At 47.7% G+C, this 25,487-nt stretch overlaps 4 protein-coding genes and 1 pseudogene across 6 annotated transcripts; 1 reads left to right on the plus strand and 4 right to left on the minus strand.

Moving 5' to 3' along the window:
• Positions 1–1,888: 1,888 nt before the first annotated feature.
• Positions 1,889–6,459, minus strand: LOC120650791 (calcium-dependent lipid-binding protein-like). Of its 2 annotated transcripts, XR_005665814.1 has the most exons (9): positions 5,686–6,458; positions 5,343–5,584; positions 4,697–4,715; positions 3,906–4,135; positions 3,282–3,391; positions 3,093–3,191; positions 2,459–2,879; positions 2,151–2,385; positions 1,889–2,118 (listed from the first exon to the last, which is right to left on the minus strand). XR_005665814.1 is itself a non-coding variant. In XM_039928066.1 (8 exons), the coding sequence occupies exons 1-8, from the start codon at positions 6,375–6,377 to the stop codon at positions 2,297–2,299; spliced, it is 1,902 nt and encodes a 633-aa protein (XP_039784000.1). In that variant the 5' UTR covers positions 6,378–6,459; the 3' UTR covers positions 1,889–2,296. The 2 variants fall into 2 exon arrangements, 1 of the variants encoding a protein (XP_039784000.1); XM_039928066.1 differs by having other exon boundaries at positions 1,889–2,385; positions 5,686–6,459.
• A 150-nt stretch (positions 6,460–6,609) lies between these two features.
• On the plus strand, positions 6,610–10,464 carry LOC120650784. Its single transcript, XM_039928053.1, has 3 exons — positions 6,610–8,021; positions 8,139–8,578; positions 8,660–10,464. The coding sequence occupies exons 1-3, from the start codon at positions 6,615–6,617 to the stop codon at positions 10,104–10,106; spliced, it is 3,294 nt and encodes a 1,097-aa protein (XP_039783987.1). The 5' UTR covers positions 6,610–6,614; the 3' UTR covers positions 10,107–10,464.
• Positions 10,465–10,524: 60 nt separating this feature from the next.
• Positions 10,525–13,587, minus strand: LOC120650820 (annotated as a pseudogene).
• On the minus strand, positions 13,587–19,425 carry LOC120650798. Of its 2 annotated transcripts, XM_039928082.1 has the most exons (12): positions 19,021–19,424; positions 18,688–18,840; positions 18,324–18,585; positions 17,999–18,144; positions 17,746–17,920; positions 15,167–15,228; positions 14,852–14,933; positions 14,362–14,419; positions 14,140–14,270; positions 13,973–14,065; positions 13,818–13,888; positions 13,587–13,756 (listed from the first exon to the last, which is right to left on the minus strand). In XM_039928082.1, the coding sequence occupies exons 1-12, from the start codon at positions 19,275–19,277 to the stop codon at positions 13,744–13,746; spliced, it is 1,503 nt and encodes a 500-aa protein (XP_039784016.1). In that variant the 5' UTR covers positions 19,278–19,424; the 3' UTR covers positions 13,587–13,743. The 2 variants fall into 2 exon arrangements, with proteins under 2 accessions (XP_039784016.1, XP_039784024.1); XM_039928090.1 differs by lacking the exons at positions 13,587–13,756; positions 13,818–13,888; positions 13,973–14,065 and having other exon boundaries at positions 14,140–14,287; positions 19,021–19,425.
• Positions 19,426–23,724: 4,299 nt separating this feature from the next.
• On the minus strand, positions 23,725–25,271 carry LOC120650811 (pentatricopeptide repeat-containing protein At1g61870, mitochondrial-like). Its single transcript, XM_039928101.1, has one exon. The coding sequence runs from the start codon at positions 25,222–25,224 to the stop codon at positions 23,971–23,973; it is 1,254 nt and encodes a 417-aa protein (XP_039784035.1). The 5' UTR covers positions 25,225–25,271; the 3' UTR covers positions 23,725–23,970.
• Between the last annotated feature and the right edge of the window lie 216 nt (positions 25,272–25,487).

Consider the following 25,487-nt stretch of genomic DNA (forward strand, 5'->3'; position numbering starts at 1 on the left):
ACACGTGGGTTCCCTAGCATGCTAGGTAGTGTTGATTGCATGCATTGGCAATGGAAAAATTGCCCAGTAGCTTGGAAAGGGCAGTATACTCGAGGTGATCATAAGGTCCCAACAATCATGCTCGAAGCTGTTGTCTCGCATGATCTGTGGATATGGCATGCATTTTTTGGTGTGCCTGGTTCAAACAATGACATTAATGTCTTGAATCAGTCACCATTATTCACAAACATATTACAAGGAAGCGCTCCGCCATCCCAGTTCACAGTGAATGGCAATCAATACAATATGGGGTACTACCTAGCCGATGGTATATATCCTGAGTGGGCTGCTTTTGTCAAAACAATTCCATTGCCTTACAGCGCGAAGCATAAATTGTTTGCAACAAAGCAAGAAGCTGCAAGAAAAGATGTTGAGAGGGCATTCGGAGTTTTACAGGCTAGATTTGCAATATTACGAGGCCCCGCTCGCTTTTGGAATGAAGACACACTGACAGACATCATGTATGCATGTATTATACTCCACAACATGATAGTTGAAGATGAAAGGGATTCCTACCAGGTTCGATTTAATGACAACGAGCCTTATGACATAAGGGCAGAAAATGAGCACTATGAGCAGGGAACTTCTGAGCCATTGGTAGGGTTCGCTCATGGACCAATTAATGAGTTCTCTAGAGTACTGGAAGCAAATGAGGCCATTCATGATCGGGAAAAGCATCATCAACTCAAGGCTGACTTGGTTGAGCATATATGGCAAAGATTTGGGGATGAATAAGCTTAGTGTAGTATTATGTTCAGGATCTAGAATTTGGAATTTTCTTAATCTGTAATTTGTATCCTTTGTAGTATTATGTTCACCATCTAGCATTACGAACTCCCCATCTGTACTAGTGCCCTAGTATTCTCCAGATCTTGCATTTAGAACTAATGGAAAGTGACCTTATTTAGTCTTGAATAGCAAGAATGATCAATGAATACTTGTCTTTTTTTTTAATTCAACCACCAGAACCAACCAAAATAGATGACAGATGAAGAGGAAATAAACTATTGAAAATCCATACCATGCATGTCCCTGCGTAGATCTGGCCGAGCGCGTGGATGGCTCTGGTGATGTCGCCCAGCATGACGTGCGCGATGCGCTGCCCCGCGTTGGGGTACCCGCGGCCGGCGGCCCTGGCGCCATCCACTGGTACTGCGGGGAGCCGGACGCCGAGGGCGCGGAGTGCGGTGGTGCCTCGTCGGGGATGACGCAGTCGACGCGGACTTGACGAGCGCATGGAAGCGGCGCGAGATGAGGGCGCAGCAGCGCGAGATGAGGGCGCAGCAGCGCGAGATGAGGGCGCAGCGACTCCCCCTCGATGGATCTAGCTGGTGGCGCCCTTCCCCCGATTGGATTTGGCGTGGATTGGAAGAGGGAGGAGACGACCATGGCAAGTCCCCGCGGGAAGAAACGGAAGGTGGGAGTGGAATTGTTTTATTATTTAGGGACTGGAGGTGCCTACTGTTGCTTAACGCTGGACCGAATCAATCCTCCCAGCACCCATATGATGTGTGCGGGTTCCTATTTTTCTCTCTACCCCACGCTGGAGCTGCTCTTATAGTGCGGTGCTGGTGCTGGTACTTGCGGAGGCGCCTGGAGGCGAGTGCGGCGCCGTCGGCATCGGCATCTGCATACGAGGATTAAAGAAAGCAGGCGAGGAAAATGTGGAGGAGAAAACAACAAATAAAATAAGATAAATACCCCCGTCCTGGCTGTCTGTGCAGGCACAGCTGAGCGAGCTCCACATCTCGGGACAAGAACGAACATGCTTTGCGTTGACTCCATCCCCATCCAGATCATCTCAGAATTTTCGCAACATGCCAGCCACAAAGTTGTGGAAAGTCCTCGCTTTTAGACTTGTTTTTTTTCCCCTTCTCTTGGCGCAGGCCAATTTGGCAATCAAAACACAACAACAGAAGAACAACAACGAACAACAAGAGGGAGCCGCCAACAACCCATTGGGTCCGGTCCATTGCATTCCTCTGCTACATGGGATGAATATACACTTGCCGGAAGGATGTGGGGGGGAAAAAGAGAGAAGAAACATGATTTCTCATGGCCATTTACAACCACTCAGCTGATTTCTCATGGCCATTTACAACCACTCAGCTCACCTCAGCTCTTAATGGAACGCTAAATTACAACCAAGCAGAGCAGTAATGTTAGAAAATTGAAGCCGGATGGATGGATGGATCGATTGCTTCGCTAATCTAAGCAGCTCCAACGACCCCATTAATCATGATGACTAGCTTCATCATCAAGGGTTGAAGTAGCCTGAAGCACCAAGGTTGGAGGACACGAGCACCATCACACTTGTTATGGCCGCGAGCCACACTAGAGCCGTATCTGAAATAAAGCAACAGCATGAGAAACCCGACAAGCAAAGCCTACATAATCAGAGCTAAGACAGGCTCTTCACCTGTGGAGCTAGTATTAGATACAGTCTCAGAATCAGCTGCCGCAGGAACCGCGCTTCCTGATCCACTGCCCGCCTGCTCAGGATCTCTTGAGCTTCCCGTTTCCGAAGACACTATACCTTGGAATTCCTCACTGACAAGCAGTGCAGCAAGTAGATCCATGAATGTTTCTCTTTCTTTACCCAAAAAGTCACTGCCCTTACTCATGTCACCTTGGACATAATCCAGCATATCCTCGTCTGAGACGTAACCGCCACCAAACTCGCTTCTCACCGCCTCATCTTCCTCGTCCTCAACGTACGCCTTGTATGTCAACCGAAGTAGCACTTCCCCAGCTGTTCGTTTCCCGAACAAGCCCCATCCGCCATATAAAGTTACAATTTTGTCAGTCGGAACTGTATCTTTCAGTGACCCCAACTCAACCTGCCAAAAATATTTTACGTTTTTCAGAAACTCATCCCAGTGTAACAAAAGATGCCCAGAATCACATGGAAATCCATTGATCTATACATGTTCAACTCTGGCAGCAGTGTACAAGGAAATACTACATTAAACAACATACTTTTATGCGCAGACACATTTATTAGTATTATCAATGGAGAATAGAGGGAACTTTCTGTTGAAGAAAAACTCTACCTCCCCAGTGCCAATAGTGATGTCAGTTAGACCAATTGAATCCTTCACTTGAATGGTCAACTTCTGTTTGCGAGGATTTCCAACAAGTAGATGAAAATCCTGTTTTGACATGAAGTGTTTATGAGCATGATGGCATAGATGAAGGAAGATTTCAGCACACATCCATGAGTTCAAGTGTTGAAACCTCACTTGATTCCAAATTGGTTCTCCTGGTAGCCCAATCACAGTTGTTTGACTGTTCTTCTTGCTCTTTATGACTTGGTCACCAAGAATCATGACAACATAAGGGTCGGTCTTGCCTGCAAATGTATTATAATGTGAAGTTCCACACAACAGATGAAACAGGTTTTACAACAACTTTCTTGCCCCCCCCCCAAAAAAATGTTTATACAAATATTAGTACCAATATGGGTTGACCTAAGAGCAACCATACTTCAGATTACGTGTAGCACCACTCAGCTATGTGATTCTATCCGTCCAGATATTAATAATTCAACACGTTCCTTAGCACAAATCAGTCAGCTGCAAAAAGCGGGTGCTACTTTGGACAGGATCAAAACTAGGTTAGCATAGCGCTAAGATGCGGGAGCCATTTGAGTCCTGCCCAAAAAAAAATTCTCAGATCTACCGGATTGTACTTTCTGACTTTATTTACCAAAGAAAACTTTTCAATCTCAGCATTTCTTGATTAATACAGAAAGGGACAACATAGGGCTGCCGCTGATAAACTGCATCCATGCTTTTAACTAATAAGCAGATGCTAGATTGCTTCAATAAAATATAGATTCCATTTGCAGAGAAAAGTTCTCTTACCAAATAGGACGAAACTAAGCTTTCTAGCATCAACTAGCGTCACTGATAGCTCTCCAACAAAGTCCTTGTTTCCATCTTGAATTATGTCACTTGCAACATTTTGAATTATGTCACTTGCAACACTTCCTGAAACAGGTCCCATAGCTCTTCCCTGCTGAAAATCAAGGACTATCTTTTTGGGCCGCACAAAGAGACGTGGCAAATCTTCTGTCAGAAGTTTTGTGAGAAACCTGGTGATGGTGATTTATTATGTTACATCTAGCAATGAACAAGACCTTTCTAAAAAAACATGGATAAAAAAAATGTTCGATAGCCAAAGTCATTGAATTTGGGAATGATTAAAGACTTTCCCTAAAACATGATACAAACAAAATATTTGGAAACTATCAACATCATAAATCCTAAGAGAAATTGTCAAGAATCAATGAGTAAGTCACTAAAGAAACTAGTTAACCAACGAAGCATGTCAAGAAAAACAATGTTAGCATAGAAGTTATTGCGAAAATGTTAAGGAAACATGAGCTAGCAAATAGGAATAGCCTTTTAATCTTTTATTAGCAATCTAAAACTAGACATAACTAGGAGAGAAGGTGGGAATGACACCACAACAATAATTTTATCATTACAAAATGACCTAAATGGCTACATACCAATTGTAAGGAGAATAAATGCACCAATAGTATTTGCTGTGCTGGTAGTAGGAAAAAATGGACTAACAATAAGGATTGATTACAATAAAACAAACCCATTGAACCATAAAGTTGCGTAATATTTGAGGTGAAGCTGCTTACATTGACAGAACAGGAATAGCTGGCAGAGACAGGCACCAGGTCCATGCAAAAGATGTGAGCATATTGTTAGCCATGCATTAGATTGTTGTAATGCATAAAGTGATAGCAACATCATGAAAAGAAGGAACATAAAAGGCTCAGAATAAAAAAAATGAACAACACATTGTATGTAGGCTATAAAAAGATAGATCTTCTCCTATCTTAATTTGGATTATAATGGTGTTTTACCAAAGTGCTGATTCTGTTGAGAGTATCTTACAAATTTATACAATTAAGTTCATTTATGAAGGTTTCCAACTTCCGCCAGGAGTCAGCAAACCGCCCAGCACTAGAGTGGAATATAGCGATATTATTCTACTTAATATAAGAAACCCCTCCCTTTGCTATAATCCCATTCTATCTGTGAAAAAAACATGTAAGAAAACATCCTTTCGTCTAACACGTTTTAGCATCACATACCTTGAGAAAACCAATACTCCTAATTCCCTAAGTACATTTTTTTTTTCTTTTTGTGAGGTCATTGAAATTTGAAGGTGCCAAACATGCTCAATTGCTCATCTTTCAAGAAGACAACATAATGATATCTAGATGGAGATATGAAGTTGCAAAGGGAAAGGTTGAGTTTGGGCATGCGAGAGCATAGTACCCATAAGATTGAATAGGCGGAAGAGTGAGAGCTCAAACTTAATCTTTGGAAGGGATACAAAAGCCCAAGATACAGCTCCCACCCATGGTTCTGTTGGTATGAGCCTTAGCTTAACCCACAACTCGCCATCAATGTCGAAATCTCGAACCCAAACTGGCACGACGACTGGTACTTTGGTAAACTTTAGGGAGAGCGCCAGAGCCATGCGTGCTCCACCGGCATAGCGAATGCCTATTTGGTACCTGAAGGAAAGAGAGAGTGAGGTTGGTTGTTTGGCAGCAGGCAATCCAATTAGTAATTAATAGTAATATAAGATAGAAAAACGTGAAGTAGGGGAACTGACTGCAGGTCGTTTGCCCGCCTTGAGGTCCGGCGCTCGACGTTCCTGACGGAGAGCGGCTCCTCGCCGAGGTAGAACTGCCTGATCTCGACCCTGTTGACGTAATCGGGTTTGTGGAGGTTGTCGATGACTGGCTGGAGCAGGCCGACGATCCAGTTCTCGATGCCTGTGCGGTAGACCTTCCATAGCTTGCCGAGGACCATGTTGACCCACTCGACGGACTCCTTGCGCTGGAGGTCCTTGTCCTCGAGGAAGAGGGAGAAGCTGGGGGTGGGGACCTGCGGCCATGAGCCGTTGACCTTGAGCTCGCGCTCGGCGCGGCGGCGCTTGCGCAGCGTCCAGAGCTTGTCGAAGGCGGCGCCGACGAAGAAGAAGAGGGCGAAGAGGGCGATGACGGAGCGGCTGACGGGGGGCGCGGGGAGCGGGTGGATGACGCCGAGCTGGGTGCGAAGCTTGGAGACGAGCGGGTCCTCTACTTGTGCTTGTAAGGGCGCGAAGGGGCGGGCGAGCTGGTCCTGTTCGGAGAAGGCGGGGGTCGAGGGAGAGGGATTGGGATTGGGAGGAGAGGCATCGGCGGCGGCGGCTCTGGGGACGGGCAGGCATCGGCGGAGAGGGCGGAAGGAGTAGGACGGGGAGGGGCTAGCAGCGGGGAGGGAGGGAGGCGGCGGCAGGATGCCGGCGGAGGGGGGCAGCATCGGGGTTCACAGACATCCGGCGAGGAAGAGCGGGGGTCCAGTCCAGAGGTCGCTGTGTCTGGTCTGGTGGTGCTGCTGCTCTCCTCGGCCTCGGCAACTGCCCCGCCACCAGTTGTTAGGTCCTCGGCTTCCTTGGGCCCATTTGGGTTTGGGCCCAAAGACGAGAAGCCCAATCAATCCAATCTATCCCCAACCCAACCCAACCCAACCAACCAACCGCATCGTCGCCGGCGAGAGATGGACCCCCGCCAGCTCTCGCCGCAGGAGTGGGAGCAGCTCCTCGACGACTTCTCCTCCTCCTCCTCCTCCTCCTCCTCCTCTCCCTCCCGCCGCCACCGATGGCTCCACCTCCCGCTCCTCGACCTCGCCGTCTCCTCGCTCCCCCGCCGCGACCTCCCCTCCCACCTCAAGCCCCTCCTCCTCTCCCTCATCGACGACCACCTGCTCCCGCCCTCCCCCCGCAGCCTCCCCCTCCTCCTCACCTCCTTCCTCTCCTTCCCTCCCGACCACCCTCTCCGCGACCACCTCCTCGTCACCGTCGTCTCCGCCTTCGCCTCCGCCCTCGCCGCGCCCCTCTCCAAGGACCACCACGCGCCGCCCCTCGCCGCTCTCGTCGACGCGCTGCTCGCCGCCGCCAGCCGCCCCAACCACGCCCCCGACCGCGCGCTCGCCTGCGACGCCCTCCGCGCCCTCGACGCCGCGCTCCCGGGCCTCCTCGCCCAAGCCCTCGGCCACCTCTACGCGCTCGCCGCCGCCGAGCGCTCCCCGGCCGCCCAGTCCTACCTCCTCCTGCTCGCCTCCGCCGCGCGCCATGCCGTACGCCTCGGGAGCCTCGCCGCCACCACCTCCATCCTGGCCGTCGCCGGTCCGCCCACCCCCTTCTCCGTGCCCGCCCACCTGCTCTCGCCCCCCGCCGCCTCTATCTCTATGCCTCCGCCCTCGGAGGTCAACGTCCGGGACATAAGGAAGGTGCTCGCTCTCCTCATGGACAGGCCGCAGGTGCTCACGCCCGCAGCCGCCACGGAGATGACAGCCATCCTTGCCGAGATCGCATCGGCTGTGCTCAAGTGGGCGCCAGCCATCGCAGCGCACATCAAGGTGCACTTCGGGGGGATGCTCTACTCCTCCAACCCCATGCTGCTGCACTCCCTGCTCACGCTCTTCCTCCAGTTCCCGGATGCATTTGGGGCCGAGGATGAGCGCACAATGGCACGCCGCCTAGCTTTGGTTGCTCGTGAGGCGCACCGCCCACTCGCAGCACGCTTGCTGGCTTTGCACTGGCTACTCGGCTCTACCATGTTCAGGAATCTTGTGCCTGGGCTTGCCCGATGGTTTTACCCTAACTTATTCGATCCCCTTGCGCTCAAGGCCAAGAAGCTGGATTGTCTCGCTTATGTTGCTGCTCAACTTGATGGCCGTAAGGTTGCAGGAGGCACAGCTAGTGAGCAAGCGACCGGGCTCCTTGATGATGGCTTGGTTTGTGTCTCCGCCTTCAGGTGGCTCCCTGCATGGAGTATTGAAACGGTTGTGGCGTTCCGAGCACTTCACAGGGTCTTGATTATTGCTGCTCCTCACAGCACCGAGGACACGCGCTGCTCCGGGGCTGGTGAGCTCCTGAATTCTACTATCTTCCACCATTTACAGGTAGAAATTATCGAGATAGTTAATAATAGGCACTGTCATCAAGTCTGCAGGAACAAACAATTCAACTGTTAGTGCAAACGAACTTAACGACTCTTTCTGCAATCACTATGTATGCAGGCTATCTTGGTTGATATGGCATCAGAGCATCGGGGTTTAGTCCCAGTGATTGCTGAGTTCACCAACCGTTTGCTAGCATGCAACTCACATCAGTGGGCTGGGGAGCAGTTGCTCCGGACACTTGATGAGCGCCTACTTCCAAGGCTTGAGCCAGGCTACCAGCTTGCATCATACTACCCTCTTTTTGAGGAGATTGCGCAGAATGAGATGGTGCCTCAGCTCCGCCTGATAGAATTGCTAACCAAACAGATGGTTTCTCTCACCAAGAAGCATGGCCCAGACACAGAACTGAAGTCGTGGTCTCAGGGAAGCAAGGTTGTGGGCATTTGCCGTGTCATGCTGAAGCATCACCACAGCTCTCATATCTTCCTTCCCCTTTCGCATCTTCTTGTGCTCACTATTGAGTCCTTCCCTGATCTGGAGGTCCGGGACCATGCAAGGTAGGATTTCATGTATCACTTGGTTTTAGGGTTATCTGTTGCTTGATTGTCTTCTCATTGCTTTTAAAATGATTCATCCAGGATTTGCTTGCGGATGTTGTCTTGTATTCCTGGGAAGAAACTGAGGCATCTCATGGGAGTTGGCGAGCAACCTTCTGGGGTCACTCCTTCTCATCCGGGTTCCTTGTTCGACATCCCATCACCAGGCCCTGCTCAAGATCTTACGAGCATGACCAATCTAGTGTCTTACATTCACCTTGAAAGGATTGTGCCTCTAGTTGTAAAGCAATCGTGGGCCCTCACATTGCCTAATTTCAGTGTCCACAGGAGACCATCTGGTCACATTCTTAGTATACAGGACGTGAGCTCTAGTCCCTCAGAGCAAGAAAAGCCAACAGGACCGACAATCGAGAGAATTGAATATACACAAGAAACACTTCGTGTGATGGATTCTAAAGGTGCGGAAACATTGAAAATTCTCAGAAGGTACTTTGCATGCATTCCTGACTACCTGCACTCATCTGGTCTCAAGATAAGAATACCCTGCACGTTTAGATTTGACTCGGAGCCATTTAACCATGCGTGGAGGTCAGATTCGCCAGTTTCAGGTTCTGATGAGGCTGATGAGTTGCCAGCCCTTTATGCAGTGATGATCACATTTTCGTCAAGTGCACAGTTTGGAAAAATCCCCTCATGCCATGTACCTTTCATTCTAGGGGAACCTCCAGGTTCTGGTATGGACATTGTCCCCATTAATAATCAGAACAGGGAAGAATCCAGTTACTGTGCCTCAGTGGTGATAGAACTGGAACCTCGAGAGCCTTCACCTGGCCTTATTGATATCTCAATTGCAGCAAATACAGAGAACTGCCAAGTCTTATCAGGGTCCCTCAAACCAGTTACGGTTGGCATTGAGGACATGTTTATGATGGCCAGTGTACCACCTGATACTCCGAAAGAGGATGTGGCTGTGTACTACCAGGATCTGTTTCATGCTTTATGGGAGGCCTGCGACAGTTCTTCTAACACAGGTCGAGAGACTTTCCCTTTGAGTGGAGGGAAAGGATCAGCAGCCATTAACGGAACTCGGTCTGTTAAGCTTATGGAGGTAACTCCAAAGGTTTTGATTGGAGCTGTTGAAAGATATCTCGCTTCCTTTGTTGTCAGTGTTGCTGGAGATTCACTTGTAACCATTCTGAGAGGAAATGGAATCATTAAGAACATCGTGTGGGAAGAAAGTGTCTCAGATGCCAGTGTAGGTGTTGATGCACTGGTTCCATACTCACCAGACAGCAATCTCCAGCTTCAGCTCATAGATGACGACAATATTGGGATTGGCTCTGAGAGGTATGGCCATGAAAGCAAGAGGGATATGGGAGTCATGAGGTTCATGATATTCCTACCACCCAGGTATCACCTCCTCTTCTTGATGGAAGTTGGATGTGCCTCCACATTGGTCAGGATAAGGACTGATCATTGGCCTTGCCTTGCATATGTGGACGAATACCTGGAAGCGTTGATTTCTTAAAGAACTTCTCTAGCCAGTTGTGTTCAGTTTTGTACCTTATGTAACACTGAAAGAGTGAATAGTGAGAGTTTTGGGGCTTATGTTTTTTTGGGGCCTTTTGTTTGTCATTACCATTGATGTTGGAGCGGCATTCTTTTTTGTGGATTCTGAGTTGGGAGCTGTGGCTTCCGGGAGAGAGCAGTTTTTTTTTTCTTGAATATGCAGGAGAGTTGTGCATCATTGTATTAAGGGAGAGAGCAGTTTTCACTTCTATCATCAAGAATACATAGCTATATGCTGAAATTAAGTCCCCAATTTATTCTTTGTTCAGCTGTACCTATGAGCTGATGTTAAGTTGGGGCTTTGTTTGCGTTGCATTTGTAAAATGTATCATCAGATGGCAAATTATATGCTTTTGCAGAAATTTCTAGAATAAAGATGAGAAAAACATTCGGCAGGTCCATATGCTTGATGTATCGACTTTATTGTGTGCAGCAGCAAAAGGCACATCCTGCAGCTGTATTACAAACACTGTATTATCTGGAAACAGTAGCAGCAACGTCCAGCCTCTAGGAGCTCTTATTTATGAGCAGTGACTGAAGTAAAACGTTCCTAGCTTGTGTAGTTAGCTAGGAGGGACTCCATGGCTGCATTCTTGGCTTGTACATCTTTGTACTTGATTCGATAGCCATGTCCTGGGAACAACTTAATTCCAGTACACAAGTTAACAAAAGACACAATCAAATAGCTCACCAGCATGACATAGATAAAAGTAAAACGAAGTAGGCATGGGTAAGAAATCGAATTGAATATGCCATCTCTGATATCTGAAGGAGTATGCTGCTTACCAGGTAAAAGCCACTCAAATTCTACTCCTAATAGCTTCTTGATGCTGTCCAGTTGAAGGCTCACTGCAAGATGTACAAACAGACAGAAATAATAATCAGAGCTCCAACCTGATGGTATAACTCATCAGAGATCTTCGGCTGCATATGAAGACTAGCGGAAATGGAATGACTCTTCTACCTGATTGCTTGTTGTAAATCAGAAAGAGATTTAGATCATCAGATTCTTCTGACTTCGCAACATGATCTCCAGTGAACAGCAATTTTAGCGGTTTGTAATACAAGCAGACCGAGCCCTAGAAAAATGTATTATGTAATGATCAAACTAGAAGCGTTGAAGATGATGAGCAAGATGTTAAATCTGCGTTGCTAAAAAACGATGGTTACTGGCTGCATCTGGATTCTAGTTCCATTAAGTTGAATTTCTTACTTGGGTATGACCTGGCGTATGGATAAGTTCAAAATCTGTTCCAATGTTCCATGGTCCATTTCCATCAAGTTTCCGCTCAACATCTGCAGTACCCTCCTCTACCTGCATCAGAATGATTATTGCGGTAAAAAAATATCTAGCCATCTCCGAAGAGCCACATTTGCTTGGAAGCAGAATGCTCAACCCCTTGATGCTTCCAAGTCTAAAACATTGATGTTAATTCCTATTCGAATGCTGTAAGTTTTCTTTCTTTTGGAGGTCCCTTCCAGTTGAAGCATTATAGATTATCTAAACCACTAATCAGTTATTTAACAAGTATATAGATATCAAATATGCTAATGGTGCCCAAACTGGGGCTATTACTAGTTGTTGAAGTGGAGCATAATATCTAGGCTGCGCAGTAGCTCTAGCTTTTGTCGCCTTCATGAGAGGCCTTGCCAGTGTCTGAGTGGATTTTGAAATAGGATACGAATGTTCACGGTGTAAGCATTGAAGATTGACCAGGAATTTCGACATCATATCATGTCAGATCTCAGATAGAAGAATATATAGAGGTGTAATCCTTACATCTCCTGAATGAATGATTCTTTCACATTTAAGCCGCTCAGCCCACTTCCTGTGATCGGCCACATCATCACTGTATGGAGGTAACTGGTGAGCCTAGCTTTGCCGTTTATCCAATATATAAAGATGGTAATTGCTACATGAAGAAACAGAAGGAAAAAAAATGTGTGGTTGAGGTCCAACACATACATGTGGGTCAAAAACATGTAGCGCGCTCCACCAAGCCTTTCGATGTTGTCCGCCAATCTCGGAGTATACCTTGGGCTAAAAGAATACAAAATATTATAGCATCTATATGACATAGTGTTCTGTTTTGGGAGTGCGTAGCTGCATAATCATCGAAGGGAAATTACCTGTCAACCAGTATATTTCCTTGTGGATGAGTTACCAAATAAGATGTTGCCCCAAAAGAGTGTTCAGAATGGTAACCACAAAGATAAACACCCTGGAAATGGTTGGCGATGTGAATGCACATTATACCAGACTGATGATTTCATATGGGCAGGGCAGGCAGTTAAATATTGGCAAATAGTTGTAGTCTAACTGTAAAGGCTACACCTTAGATTTGAAATGGGCAAATTGCCATAGCTATGTCTGGTGCAACGAATGAGAAAGGCCATCAGAAGAAAGAAACTGGAATAGCATGCATGCGTACTGGAAGAAGATTCTGGTCGACAGGAAGAGGAAACATGTTGTGCACTTGAAGAATATCTTTTGGAGGTTTATCGGTGTGGATTGAGGATGTTGGGCAAGAGAGCAAAGCCTGCAAATCACACGAGCAAAGCCTTCGTCATACTCCTACTTGATAGGTGGCGCTGCAGTTACAGGCTTAGAGCTAGGACGGGATGGAGGAGCCGTCAAGAGACAGAGACAGACCTGCAGGGCCTCGGTCCTCTCCTCCTGGGAGCTGGGCTGCGCCGCAACGGCGGCCTGGCCATCCACCCTCTTGAACACCTCCGGCGCCATCCATCGACAGGTCTGGCAGTCGATGCAGCGGTGATCTGCGCAAAAGCACCAGTGTCAATCAGATATTACTATATTAGAGAGAGAGAGAGAGAGAGAGAGAGAGAGAGAGAGAGAGAGAGAGAGAGAGAGAGAGAGAGAGAGAGACCCACGAAGAACTCCCCGGGCACGTTCTGCGGCCGCCGCCGGCGGTCCAGCGCCGCAGGGGAGGCGGTGGCGCGAAACGGCACGACGCGTCGACGGGGAGGCGGCAGCAAGGACGTGGCGGCGCCAAGGACAAGGAGTGCCATGAGGTCAGGCAGGCGGTGCGGTGCTCAGTCACAGCCACAGCTAGCTAGCTCAATCAAGACTAGGAGGCTCTGCGGTGGAGTTCAGGTGAACAGCTCCCATCTCCTTTCTTGGAACGGCGTGGTTAAATTGCACAGCACGACACTACACACACAGGGAGTCGATCCAATCCAACCCAACAGCACACAGCTATCATCCATCCAAACATTGTATTGCAGGGACTTGGTTAGCAAATCTGAATTTGTGGGATGGGATGTAACCCAAAACCAAAAACAAACAAGGAACATGAAGCAAAGCATCACAAGACTCTGAATCTACACTACACTCATTCTCCCTTTTCCTTTGAATTGGACGAACAACCAGAATGCTGGAGATATGCACCAGCAAAGTCTACTTCGTCGCCGGGCCATGTCATTGTTTCTTCTGCAGGAATGTCAGGACCTGCTGCGATCTCATCTCTGGCTGCGCTTGTGCTTGCATCTGCTGCACCCCCGCTTTCTTCAGCGACCTGTACTGCAGCCGTATGCTTTCTCCACTATCAACTGCCTTCACTAGGTACCTGCATACCTTAGCTCCTGCGACTAAGCAAAACTTACAATCCCAATTCCCCCCCAAAAAAAAACTACTTTCAAGACTGCCTACCAGCCATTCAAGCACTGTGATGTGATCACTGCCTCCTTCCCAACAAATTTATCAGGCGTCCTTTTGTTTCCCTGCACCATCAAAGAGTCCGCCTCTCAGCAAATTGGTTCAGCATTAGGTCACTTCATGGTAACTGTCACTAACAATGCATTTACCATGATCAGGACTCTCTCCCCCACGACAAATGGGTACTGCACCCCCTTCGATGCTCTGGAGCTTTCAGCATCTAATCCCACCTCACTATTCTCCTGTTAAATGCTCAAAGGATAAAGTATCTCAAAATCATACTCCGTACATGAGGCATGCTGAAAGAATTGCGTACCTTGCTGCTTCCATTTCGCCTTTGTGCGTCCATATTCTCAGTCACTTCTTTCCTGCGCTTTCGAAGGGCGGCATTATGAAACAGCCTCCTATCGTCTTCCATCTTCACCACTGTAGCTACGGCTCTTAGAGCTATATTACACCCAATACTGTCGATTGTAAGTGAGCAAACAGAATATGTCCAACGCCAGATTCATGTTACGAAATAAGGATGGAGACATACCAAGGTTAGGAAATAGGGAGGCTGCATCAACTTCTCCATAGCAAATACTGCACCTTGCCTGATTATTAGATAAAAGTTAAAGAAAAAAAGGTACGCTGATTGGTGCAATCCCAATCTACTGGGGTAACAAGAGAGGAAAAATGAACTGAGATGTTTACTCCTACCGAAAATACTTCAGGGGTCATAAATCATATTCAGTTTCTTATGATAAACATCGCTTCAGATCATAATGACTGCTCGAGGTGTTTTCACAAAATTATGCCAGTGCAGAGAATTTTACTTATAAAAGATTGCTGTACTAACTAGTAACTACTAAGCTGCAGGCACAGCAGATTGATTTATGTTCCTTCCGATAAAACAATAATTAGACAGATTCAGATTCAGGATAACTATTGATTTCCATGGTATCTAAAAGCATTGCAGAGAACTTTATTCTTGATGTTGCAGACTTACAGTAACAAAAAACAGAATATGATGTTTCAGAATATACCATTTCAAGAACTTTCTTCAGCATGAGGCCACCAAAAGAGTGCCCACACGAGAGAACCATAGCATCTTCAAGAAAAGCCCCACTGGGAAAAAAAGGAGATTATTCTATCATATATTCATCATTTATAAATCAAGCGATTAGATGATATGTCACAACTTGATCCAGCATGTCTAAAGCGGCTCACTTTCTTTACTTTGTATGTCAAGATAAAAACATAGAACAACAGAAGTAGAAAGATCCATGCAGAAAAACAGAAAGTGTATGTAGGCAATTTAGCTTGGCATGAAGTGTAACATTCAACACGGAAGAACTTACGACAAAGGGTCTGAGAGTACACTTCTGAGAGATGGTTCATTAACAAAGTTTCCCTGTGATTCCTGCATCCCAAGTTGGCAAAATATGAGTAACTTTGGAGTTTTTAGGCTACTGATGAATAGGCTCTGAAACACACGCTTCACCCATCTATTTTCCAGTGGAGCATTTTACTACTCTTAAAGAGAGTCAAGAGGTGTGTAGGTGTGTTGGCTCTCATCTCCGCAGAAAAGGCACCAGGACCGGATAGTTACATTGGGGCCTTCTATAAATCGAGTTGGGGACTGATCAAAGAGGATGTGCCACAAGCTATCAACTACTTTTACAACAGGCACGACCAACACTTTAATTTATTGAACAATACACACATTGTTCTCTTGCCGAAAAAAGATGATGCAGTTTCTGTGGGGGATTACATGCCGATAAGTTTATCTCACATATAACCAAACTGATTTCGAGCTACTGGCAGTTAGGCTATCAGCTGATTTAAATACCATGGTGTCACGAGCACAGAGTGCTTTCATAAAAAGGAGTATCCATGACAACTTCTTATATACACAGAATCTGGTCAGAGCGCTGCACAAGGCTGGGAAGCCAACTCTGTTCCTGAAGCTAGATATAGCGAAAGCGTTCGATGTGGTGAGGTGGGACTATCTGCAAGAGGTGCTGCAACAGTTTGGCTTTGGTGTTCGGTGGAGATCTTGGGTTACAACTCTACTGGGCAAGGCGTCATCAACAGTGCTTCTCAATGGCATAAGAGGGAAGTGGTTCACTTACAAGACCGGGCTGCGACAGGTAGATCCCCTATCACCAATGCTGTTCATCTTAGCAATGGAACCTTTACAGAGGATGTTGGACAAAGCAACTGAGCAAGAGCTACTGTCCCCCATCGGTATTAGCAATGCTAAGATAAGAATGAGTCTGTTTGCAGATGATGCAGCGATCTTTCTGAATCCAATAGGGGCAGAAGTGCAGGTGGTAAAGAGGGTTTTGACAACTTTTGGCACTGCATCTGGGTTGATAACTAACACTGAGAGAGCACAGTTTACCCAATTCTGGGATTCAGCTTGAGCAGATAATGGAGGCTTTCAGCTGTCCAATAAAAAGTTTTCCATGCAAGTACTTAGGTTTGCCACTACACGTCAGGGCAATAGGAAGAGTAGACATCCAACCTTTGATCGACAAAGTGGGTGGTACATTGGCTAGCTGGAAGGGAAAACTCCTGAATCGAGCAGGAAGGTTGAAGCTAGTTAACTCAGTGTTGTCGTCTTTACCAACGTATTTCCTTACAGTCTTCAAGTTACCAAAGTGAGGAATCAAGAAAATAGATAGGCTAAGGAGGAGTTTCCTGTGGAAAGGAGAAGCAGAAACAAATGGGGCGCACTGCCTGGTTAATTGGTGCAAAACCATGCGTACCAAAAAGTTTGGAGGCTTGGGGATTCTTGACCTCGATGTTTCCAGTAGGGAATTGAGGTTGAGGTGGCTGTGGTATCTTTGGACAGAGCCTGATCGTCCATGGGTGGGCTCTGAACCGCCAGTTGATGCAATTGACAACCAATTATTCAGATCAAGCACAGTCGTTACAGTGGAGAATGGAGAAACTGCTACTTTCTGGCAATCTTCGTGGTTGAATGGGCAGGCGCCTATAGATCGTTATCCAGAACTTTACAAGTGGGCATGCAGGGAAAACAGATCAGTAAAGGAAGAGCTGCATAATCAGAGCTGGACGAGAGGCTTATGGAGAATGCAAACGGTGGATGAAATGGCTAGCTTTGTGGAACTCTGGGATGCAGTACAAGAAGTACAACTACCAGAAGAGCAAGATAAAATCACTTGGAGGTGGACAACAGATGGGGTGTATAGCGTGAAGTCAGCCTACGACCTGCAGTTTCAGGGATCGTTCAGCACATTCAGGAGTGACAACATCTGGAAGGCTGAAATTTTTTGCTTGGCTGCTGGTGCAGTGCAAGATTTTGACAGCTGATAAGCTACTCGCTAGACATTGGCTGTGCAGCTCAATCTGCACCATGTGTAATGTGGAACATGAAACAGCAGCGCATCTCATTCTGCATTGTTCGTTCGCTCAGCAGGTTTGGGGCAGATTGCAGTGCTGGACACAGCATATTATTCGGGTACCAGCCCAGGGAATCGAAGTGGCCGATTGGTGGGAAAGGGAACTAGCTCAGCTGCCAAAGAAAGCAAGGCGTCTGAAGGCAGCTTTGATGATCTATGGGGCATGGAATATCTGGAAGGCGAGGAACAGGCGTATCTTCGAGCAGAGAACTATGACACCGGCAGAGGTAGTCCAAGGGATCAAGGAAGAGATCAATTGCAGGAAGATGGCTTGTGGGAGCCCGGAGCTCACTTCTTCTAATGATTAGTTATCTTATTGCAGTGTTTGAGTTCAGTTTGTTCTTTGCGATATTACGCTACTAAGAACTCTGTAACTTGCTTCTTCTCCCATCTTAATGACAAAGCGGTGCCCCCGCCATCTTTTCAAAAAAAAAATCATCATAAATGAATGCACAGCAAGATCACATGCATGTGATGAAATTTATGCAGCTTTAGATGTATATACTCACAGAAGGTGCTTCCAAGTGAAGGGAAACATTATGCTCTTCAGCCTGCAAATCATCCATAAATTGGCTTGCAGATACGGACCGGTACATCTGTGGTATGCAATGCCCAGCAGCTGAAATTGGAGAGCAATCCAACATAGCATTGGCACGAGGCATTAGCCTAAATATGAGTGATGCCCTGGAAAATAACAGAGAAAGAAAATATATGAGATGCCAGTGGAAAATTTTAATCCTTGTAGCAGTCTACAATTCTCACCTGTTTCCATTATTAGTGGTCCTGTACTGAGAATTTAGCCGCAGACCAGCAGTAACATGACTCAAGGCTCTTCCAGTCAAAAGCAATAGGTCATTAGGGCCTGAGGCCCCATCTGCTAGGTACCAATGACCATTTGGATTGCAAACCTACAAAAGAAGATAGATGATAGGAATTGACAGATGAAAAGCAGTAGACAAAGCATAACAATGAATAAAATCAAATATAAACCAGGAAAAAAACATTAACTAAGTTAATTAAACAGGAGGAGGATACAGAACAGTAGGTGCAATTCACTAAAAACTAAAACTAGCGCAAGGAAAAGAACCTGAGGGGCAAAAATTGCTTTTTTGTGCCATTCGAAATAAGCAAAAGAGTAACAGGATGAGCAGCTTGGCACCTCAATTCCTGGATGGTCGGAGGCAACCAGTGTAACAAAACCCCTATCAACTTCAGCCATTGATGACCTGTGGCTCAGTATAGGAGATTGACCACTTTGGAGGTGTCTATGTGAAAATGAAACCAGCAATTCTGAGGCTGAAACCTCATTAAGAGGCAATGGATTGTCATCGAGCAAATGGCTGAAAGCACTGGAAGGAAAGAAGAAATATTAGTTAGTAGGGGGGAAAATAAATGTGAACATGATGCCATCACATAAGAAAATAAATTAAGAAGAAAGGGCAAGTACATACTCTGAACGTAAGCGAAGATTCCGTGCTATTGCACAGAGAGCAGCACGGGCTGCGTTACCCAAACATCTGAAAGCATCAACCATGCAAGCAGGTGACAGCTCTCCATCATCCAGAGCCCTATTGTGGAGTGGGTTAATGCAAGCGCATTGCAAACTAAAGGAGAAATGCAACAGACATCTCAGTGTGCCAGTAGTATATTTGATTAGAGATAAAAGGTAGTGGAGCCTTTCCACATTGTATACGTAGTGCACTACTTATACAGCAACTAGAAATCCTAGAGTGGTCAGGGTAAGAACACTGACAGGATGAAGAGAAGTGTACTGAGATACATACCTCCCGGCGCGGTAGACATAGAGACCAGGGCTGGCGCGGAAGAAGGCGCGCGCGGACTCGAGGCCGCAGCGGACGATAGCGGCATCAGCTGCAGGGAGCTCGACGGCGGCGGCGCTATGGCGCGTGAGGGATTCGGCGATGGCGTCGACGGCGCTCGCGTAGGCTGGGGTGGAGGCGCCGTCGAACGGCGACAAGTCGTCGAGGCGCACCCTGGCGAGGGGGTTCCTAGCGGGGGGTGGAGGAGGGAAGGTCGACATGGGTCATGGTGAGGCACGGAGGAAGGGAGGGAGGCAACGCTAGCTAGGGCTAGGGTTCCAAGGGGGCTCGCCGGAATGGCGCCATCGCCGGCACGCGCAGTTTGCAGCTAGGGAGTGATGTGCCTGTGCCTGTGCTTCATCACCCACCTAGTAATTCATTAGCTACAATTTTTTACTGGTTATTAGCTTGCTAATTTTAACTACTCCACCAGCTAATTGCTAGTTTTAATTGCACAACACTTTCTTTCTGGCACCAAACACTAGAGAAATTTTGATCTTTATTCGGTGGAATTAATTGGATTGAACTAGGTATCCTGATCAGGGTTTTTTTATCCGACCGACCGGACCGAACCGCCGGCGCCCGGTTCCGGCTAACCGGTCCGGTTTGACCGGTTACCGGTAAAAACCGGTCAAACTCAAATTTGAATTCAAAACCCGCAGTTATACCGGTTTCGAACGGCTAACCAGCCGGTTAGACCGGTTTACCGGTCCGGTTTGACCGGTTACCGGTCGGTTTGACTGGTAACCGGTCGGTTTGACTGGTAACCGGCTAAATTCAATTTTTTTTCTTTTTTTGTTTAAATTCAAATATCCGCTAAATATACTAAATGAATGTTTATATAACATGTTTTAGGCTAAATGAACCCTCCAACCCTTTTTTGTACTACTTTTACATTGTATTTGTATACTTTTGTATGCACGTTTTTTTTGTTTAACTTCAAATGCTCGCAAAGTATACTAAATGAACGAATATTTGAAAAAATTTGACATCATTAAATTCATCACAACTTGAAGTATTTTTAAGATTTTTTGGGAATTTTTCCATCTTTTAGAATTCAAATTTAAAATTTGAATTTGGGCCCGGTTTGAACCGGCCGGAACCGGAACCGGTCCGGGCCGGTTAGACCGGTAACCGCGGTAACCGGTCCGGTTCCCAGCGGTTTTTTTAACCTTGATCCTGATCCAACCTTGCTAAAATTTGCATGCTATTATTTAGCTGACGGATCCAAATGATGGAGTATAAGTGAATTGCATCAGTTTTTGGGTTGCAACTCAATACCAAACATACCCTTAATAAAATAAGAATATATTGTTTCTCGACAAGACCTGATCTTCAAATAAATTATGTGGTCGAAAATAGTTCTCTATAAAAAAAATTTACGGATGAAGAAGCGATTTCGTGTGAGAAGTAAAATAGAAGAGGTTAGTTTTTCCAAATTCAATCCATTTACTGTATTTTAAAAATCACTATACAGATTAACAGAATCAAAATCGAATTACATTCTGGAAAATTGTTTGGCAAGATTCTCTTGAATTCTTTATGGAAGCTCATGTTTGCGTGAGTTGGATCTCAAGCCTGTTTGTTTGAGTTTCCTGGCAGCTTATCGGCGTGAAAAGTCCGAAGCTCAACGAACAGCTTCTGGAAAAGTAGAAGTCCAAAAGACTTAGCTTTAAGAGTTTTCGTAGCTTTTTAAGATAAAAAAGCTAAACACATCTTTTAAAACTAAATGTTAGATTTTGATGGAAAAAAACAGCAGCAGTTTTTCAAAAAAGCTCAAACAAACCAAATGTGCCCCTAGACTCCATGATGATATTTGGTCATGCCCCAGACCAAGTTGTCCATTGGAGGGCCGATAAGGTCGAGCAATATATGATTCTATGATATGGGAGAATAATACCTCCTGGTCAGCTGGGTCCAATGACTACCCCAAAGGTAGTGGGACCTCTTGTTGATCGTGGAAGGAACCCTGTCCCCGCTGTGGGCAGCAGACCAGAAGAGACTTGTTCTTTATTATAGGAGGCGACTAGAGAGCGCTCTCGATTTAGTCGTAACTAGCGAACGGGCCTGCAACCGGTTGGTCGGCAGCGCCTCAGTAGCGCCCTCTCCTCCGAAGAGAAGGTCCCCGGTTCGATTTTCTGTGGGGACCAATTTCGATGGATTTTTCAGGATTTTTTGGTGGCCTTCAACACATACTAGGAACTGGTGTCCGAGACCATCTCTTCAAGGCAGGCATGTGGGTGTGAGTATAGGGTATAAGTTTTAGCTTGCGCATAGGTAGTGTGTGTGGAGTGTGTGAGTGTGGTGTGTGTGAGTCTATGTATAAGTTCAGATACTACAATTTGTACTTGGAGTAAGGCTAGTCACAAAAAAAGATTTAGTCGTAACTGAGATCTCTGGTCCCACAACCACCATTTGCTTTCACCGCAATCTTTCTCTCATCTCCCTGTCCGTTTGGCTTTGTATTTCTCTGTCCGACGAACCACTCTCTCCAGCCCCCGCTACGCCTCCGTCCCTGCCCCCGCCCCGCCGCCACGGCACCACCAACCGGTTGTCCACCACCACCCGGCCCGCGGCGCCATTGCCGCCCACATCCTACCTTCTCCGCCCGCTGCCCGTGGCCATCCCACTAAGGCCACTGGCCATGGAACTCCCAAACCCTAACTCTAAGGCCGCCGACCTCCATCGCCGCCCGCGCCTGGCGGCGCCTGCCGCTGGCCGCTTCGCCCACAACCCACGCCGTGGTGGTATTGTTACCTTTTTCTTCCCATTCGTTACCTTTTTCTCTTTTCCCTTTGTTTTCCTACTATAACGGCGAGGGGCTCTCAATTTAGCTTAAATCGAGAGTCCTCTTGATATAGGATTTTCGATTATTATATTTGGTCTCTAGATGACATGATTCGGCTTGTAGCTAAGCTTATTGAACTTCTCTCTCTTAGCTTATATTCGGATGCAGGTTAATCCCTGAGTGGAAATTGTCACTCAAAACTCTTTGGGGGGTCATACCCAACGAAGAGTATATACATAGAGTCGTATCATACTAGAACATCTATCATGATATATACATTGGGTACATGACCATACATAGAGTATATATGCATGCTCAACACTACGGTTACAGCTTGAAATAAAGACTACACTTGATGGACTTGCATACATCTCAAATAAAATCTCTTTGAATGCTTGACAATTTCAGTTGCTCGCAGCGTTGGTCTCTAGATGACATGGTTCAGGCGTTCGGCTTGTAGCTAAGCTAGCATATTGAACTTCTCTCTCTCAGGTTATCCCCTGAGTGGAAATTAGGAGGAGGATCAATCCCTTACTTTCCCTAAATCCTTCTCTTCAAACCCTGTGTTTGGTTTTGAATATGACCAGGGATTAATTAATCTGCACAAAAAGTTGGTGTTGCAAGGCAAGTTCTGCAGAGTAGCAAGTGCATACTAATGACTGCATTCAGCTTAGCATTATTATGACAGATACTAAGCTCAACTAGTTGATCCATCAATAGCAAGGCCATCTTTTCACATCTTGACACTGAATTCTCGGCAACAACTTGATTCAGCTCATCAAATCAAATCAAACCAAAAGTAACAAATAATCCATAGACAATGTCATGTCAAGTTGCACAATAGTATTCAAAACTGGCAGTGAAAACTAACTGCATATAGATAGCACATCAGGAAGAACATAACGTGATACGCACCATGAAACATAACATAGTAATCAACAAGAATACGGGGGTCACTATTAAGTATGCATGACTAAAGTCTTAGACCATTGACAGTCACCCATCCGATTAATTCTGTCGGTACCTCTGGACTAGGGTACCCCCTTTTACTGCACAGCAGGGCAGGACTCGCGTAGTTATCCGTAATTACGCCCTAAAGAGCTAAGCAGCCGGACCCCTAGGGTCCGACTCCACCGGACAACGGTCCCGGACCCGCTTCCGCTCGGGGACAGATCCGGTGTCACCACGTGTCCCGGAGAAGGAAGTGCTCAGCCAAATCAGCCGGGGGCCCCGGACCCCCCACGGGGACCCGGACCCCAGATACTATCCGGACCCCTCAGCAGTGAGGGAACAGACACCCCGCCTGGGGGGTCCAGAGCCGCCACGTGTCCGCTGGCACAGGCGCGAGCGCGGCCGCGAGGCTTCCTCGGGAAGTCTCGACCACCTACTGCATTCAATGCGGAAGGCGTTAAGAGCGCTCTGCCACAGCAGAGCCCGAGGCGACTTTTGCAAGACTGTACTGTTGATCGCGCGTTTCCAAGACGCATAGTGCCGCCGCTGCGCCGCCCACGCCACGCGCGTCAATCTGCTACGTCAGTTAGACACGACAGCTCGGCGACGGAGTATTATAACACCTACGCGGTAGACCCAACAGTCCACGCCGCAACCTACACCGCCTCAACGGGCGCCTCGCCGATGGGATAAGTGAAGCCCCCCTCGGTCAGAGAGTCTACAGGGCGATGAAGCATATCCGGGAAGAGATTCACAAAGCACTGTTAATATTTTTTTCATGGTAAACTATGCATCCTTGTTGGGCCCACCTGTCGGGGTCCAACGCCTGTGTACACGTCCTCCTTGCACTATAAAAGAGGGATGCCCGCTAGAGAAGGACTCAAGTCGGAAAGAGGGACTTAGAGGCAGTGGATAGACTCATTCACGAATACAAGAGCAATACCACTCTCAGTGGGCGTAGGGTATTACGCTCCGGCGGCCCGAACCACTCTAAATCCTTGAGTGTTCTTGTGTGCTTGGTTCACAAATAGATCTGACCAATCGCTTGCACTTCCCCGAGTTACCACCCTCTGGGATTAGGCGGGTGCACTACGCCACCCGGCTGTGGCCCTCCTCCTAGAGCCACGACAAATTCAAAATGCGAATCTCATCTAAAACAAACAAAAAACAAATGTTTAGGCGGCTTTCTTGTCAGCAAGCAGCAATGAGAGCTGAGCCTCAACCTTGATCCACTCCTCTTTGGCGTCACCCTTGACAACCTTCCTCATGGCCACGAGAAGCTCCTTAGCCTGTTTGGCCTTCCTGCTCCTGAGCAAGCCCTGAACCAAACCTTTGACAGCTTGGAATGGTGGCGCCCACTTGTTGCGCAGGCACTCCCTGCAGACCTCCATTGCAGGATCAAACACACCCTTGTTGACGAGGGCCTCAAGCAGCATGATGTAGGTCTCAAAGTTGGGGGAGACCCCTGTGCCATTCTGCCTGGGCACCTCTGGCATCTTTCTGAAGAGCGCCATGGCAGCGCCCACCTCCCCCTGGTTGCAGAGCCCCTTGATGACGGTGTTGAAGCATGCGCGGTTGGGCGGGACGCCCCTTGCCCCCATAGCGTCCAGCAGCTCCTGGGCTTGAAAGCTCCTCCCTCTCGCGCACAGCAGGGTCATCCGGAGGTTGTAGGTCCCGACGTTGGGCTTGAGGTGCCGCTCAGGACCGGCGATCTCCTTAAGCAGGTGGTTGAAGGCAGCATCGTCGCCGGTGTTGAGGTAGCCCTTGAGGATCTCGTTGCAGGAGACGATGTCCGGCTGGATGCCAGCCCTGTGGGGCATTTCGTCGAACAGCGCGCGGGCGGCGGCGAGGTCACCGCTGGCCACGAGGGCCTTGAGGAGGACGTTGTGGGAGACGAGGCCCGGCTTGATGTGGAGCTCGGCGGGGAGGGTGTTGAAGGCCTGGACGACGCGGTCGTAGAGGCGGTTGTCGTGGTAGGCGGAGAGGAGGGCGGAGAGGGCGCGGTCGGAGGGGGGCTTGACGAGGCGGAAGGCGGTGAGGGAGTGGTCGGGCATGGCGGCGGCGGAGTAGAGGGAGATGAGGCGGATGAGGAAGCCCTCGGAGGGGTGGGGGCTGGGGAGGGCGGTGAGGGAGGAGGAGAGGATGGAGGCGACGAGGTCGCGGCGGCCCGCGGCTGCGAGGCGGCGGACGGAGAGCGCGAAGAGGGGGCGGTCGGCGAGGAAGGCGGGGTGGGGGAGGGCGGAGAGGAAGAGAGCGGCGAGGGCGTCCGGGGTGGTGGCGGCGTCGCGGATGGAGGACTTAAGGCGGGAGAGGTCGGCGGGCGTGGGTGGGGGCGCCTGGACCTGGGTGTGGGTGTGGGTGGAGGGGAGGCGGATGAGAAGGTGGCGGCGGCAGAGCGAGGAGGGGCTCCGGCAGAGGGCGGCGGCCATGGCTGCTGTTTGGTCTTGCTTGCTTAGCAGGAGCTTAGGGGAAGGGGAGGAGGGGTGGGGGCTCCTATACATCTTGTGAAATATAGTTCAAATTATTTATAAAGCTTATTTATTAAAAAAATATTGAATAAGTATTTTGAAAATATTGAACCAACATTTTAAAAATGTTGAGTTAATAATTGAGAAATATTGAACTAGTGTTTCGAAAATGTTGGATCGATATTTTAAAAATGGTGAACCCACCGTCTACCTTCATCTTCTCT

Source organism: Panicum virgatum, chromosome 1K (assembly GCF_016808335.1).
Source record: "Panicum virgatum strain AP13 chromosome 1K, P.virgatum_v5, whole genome shotgun sequence".
Classification (NCBI taxonomy): Eukaryota; Viridiplantae; Streptophyta; class Magnoliopsida; order Poales; family Poaceae; genus Panicum; species Panicum virgatum.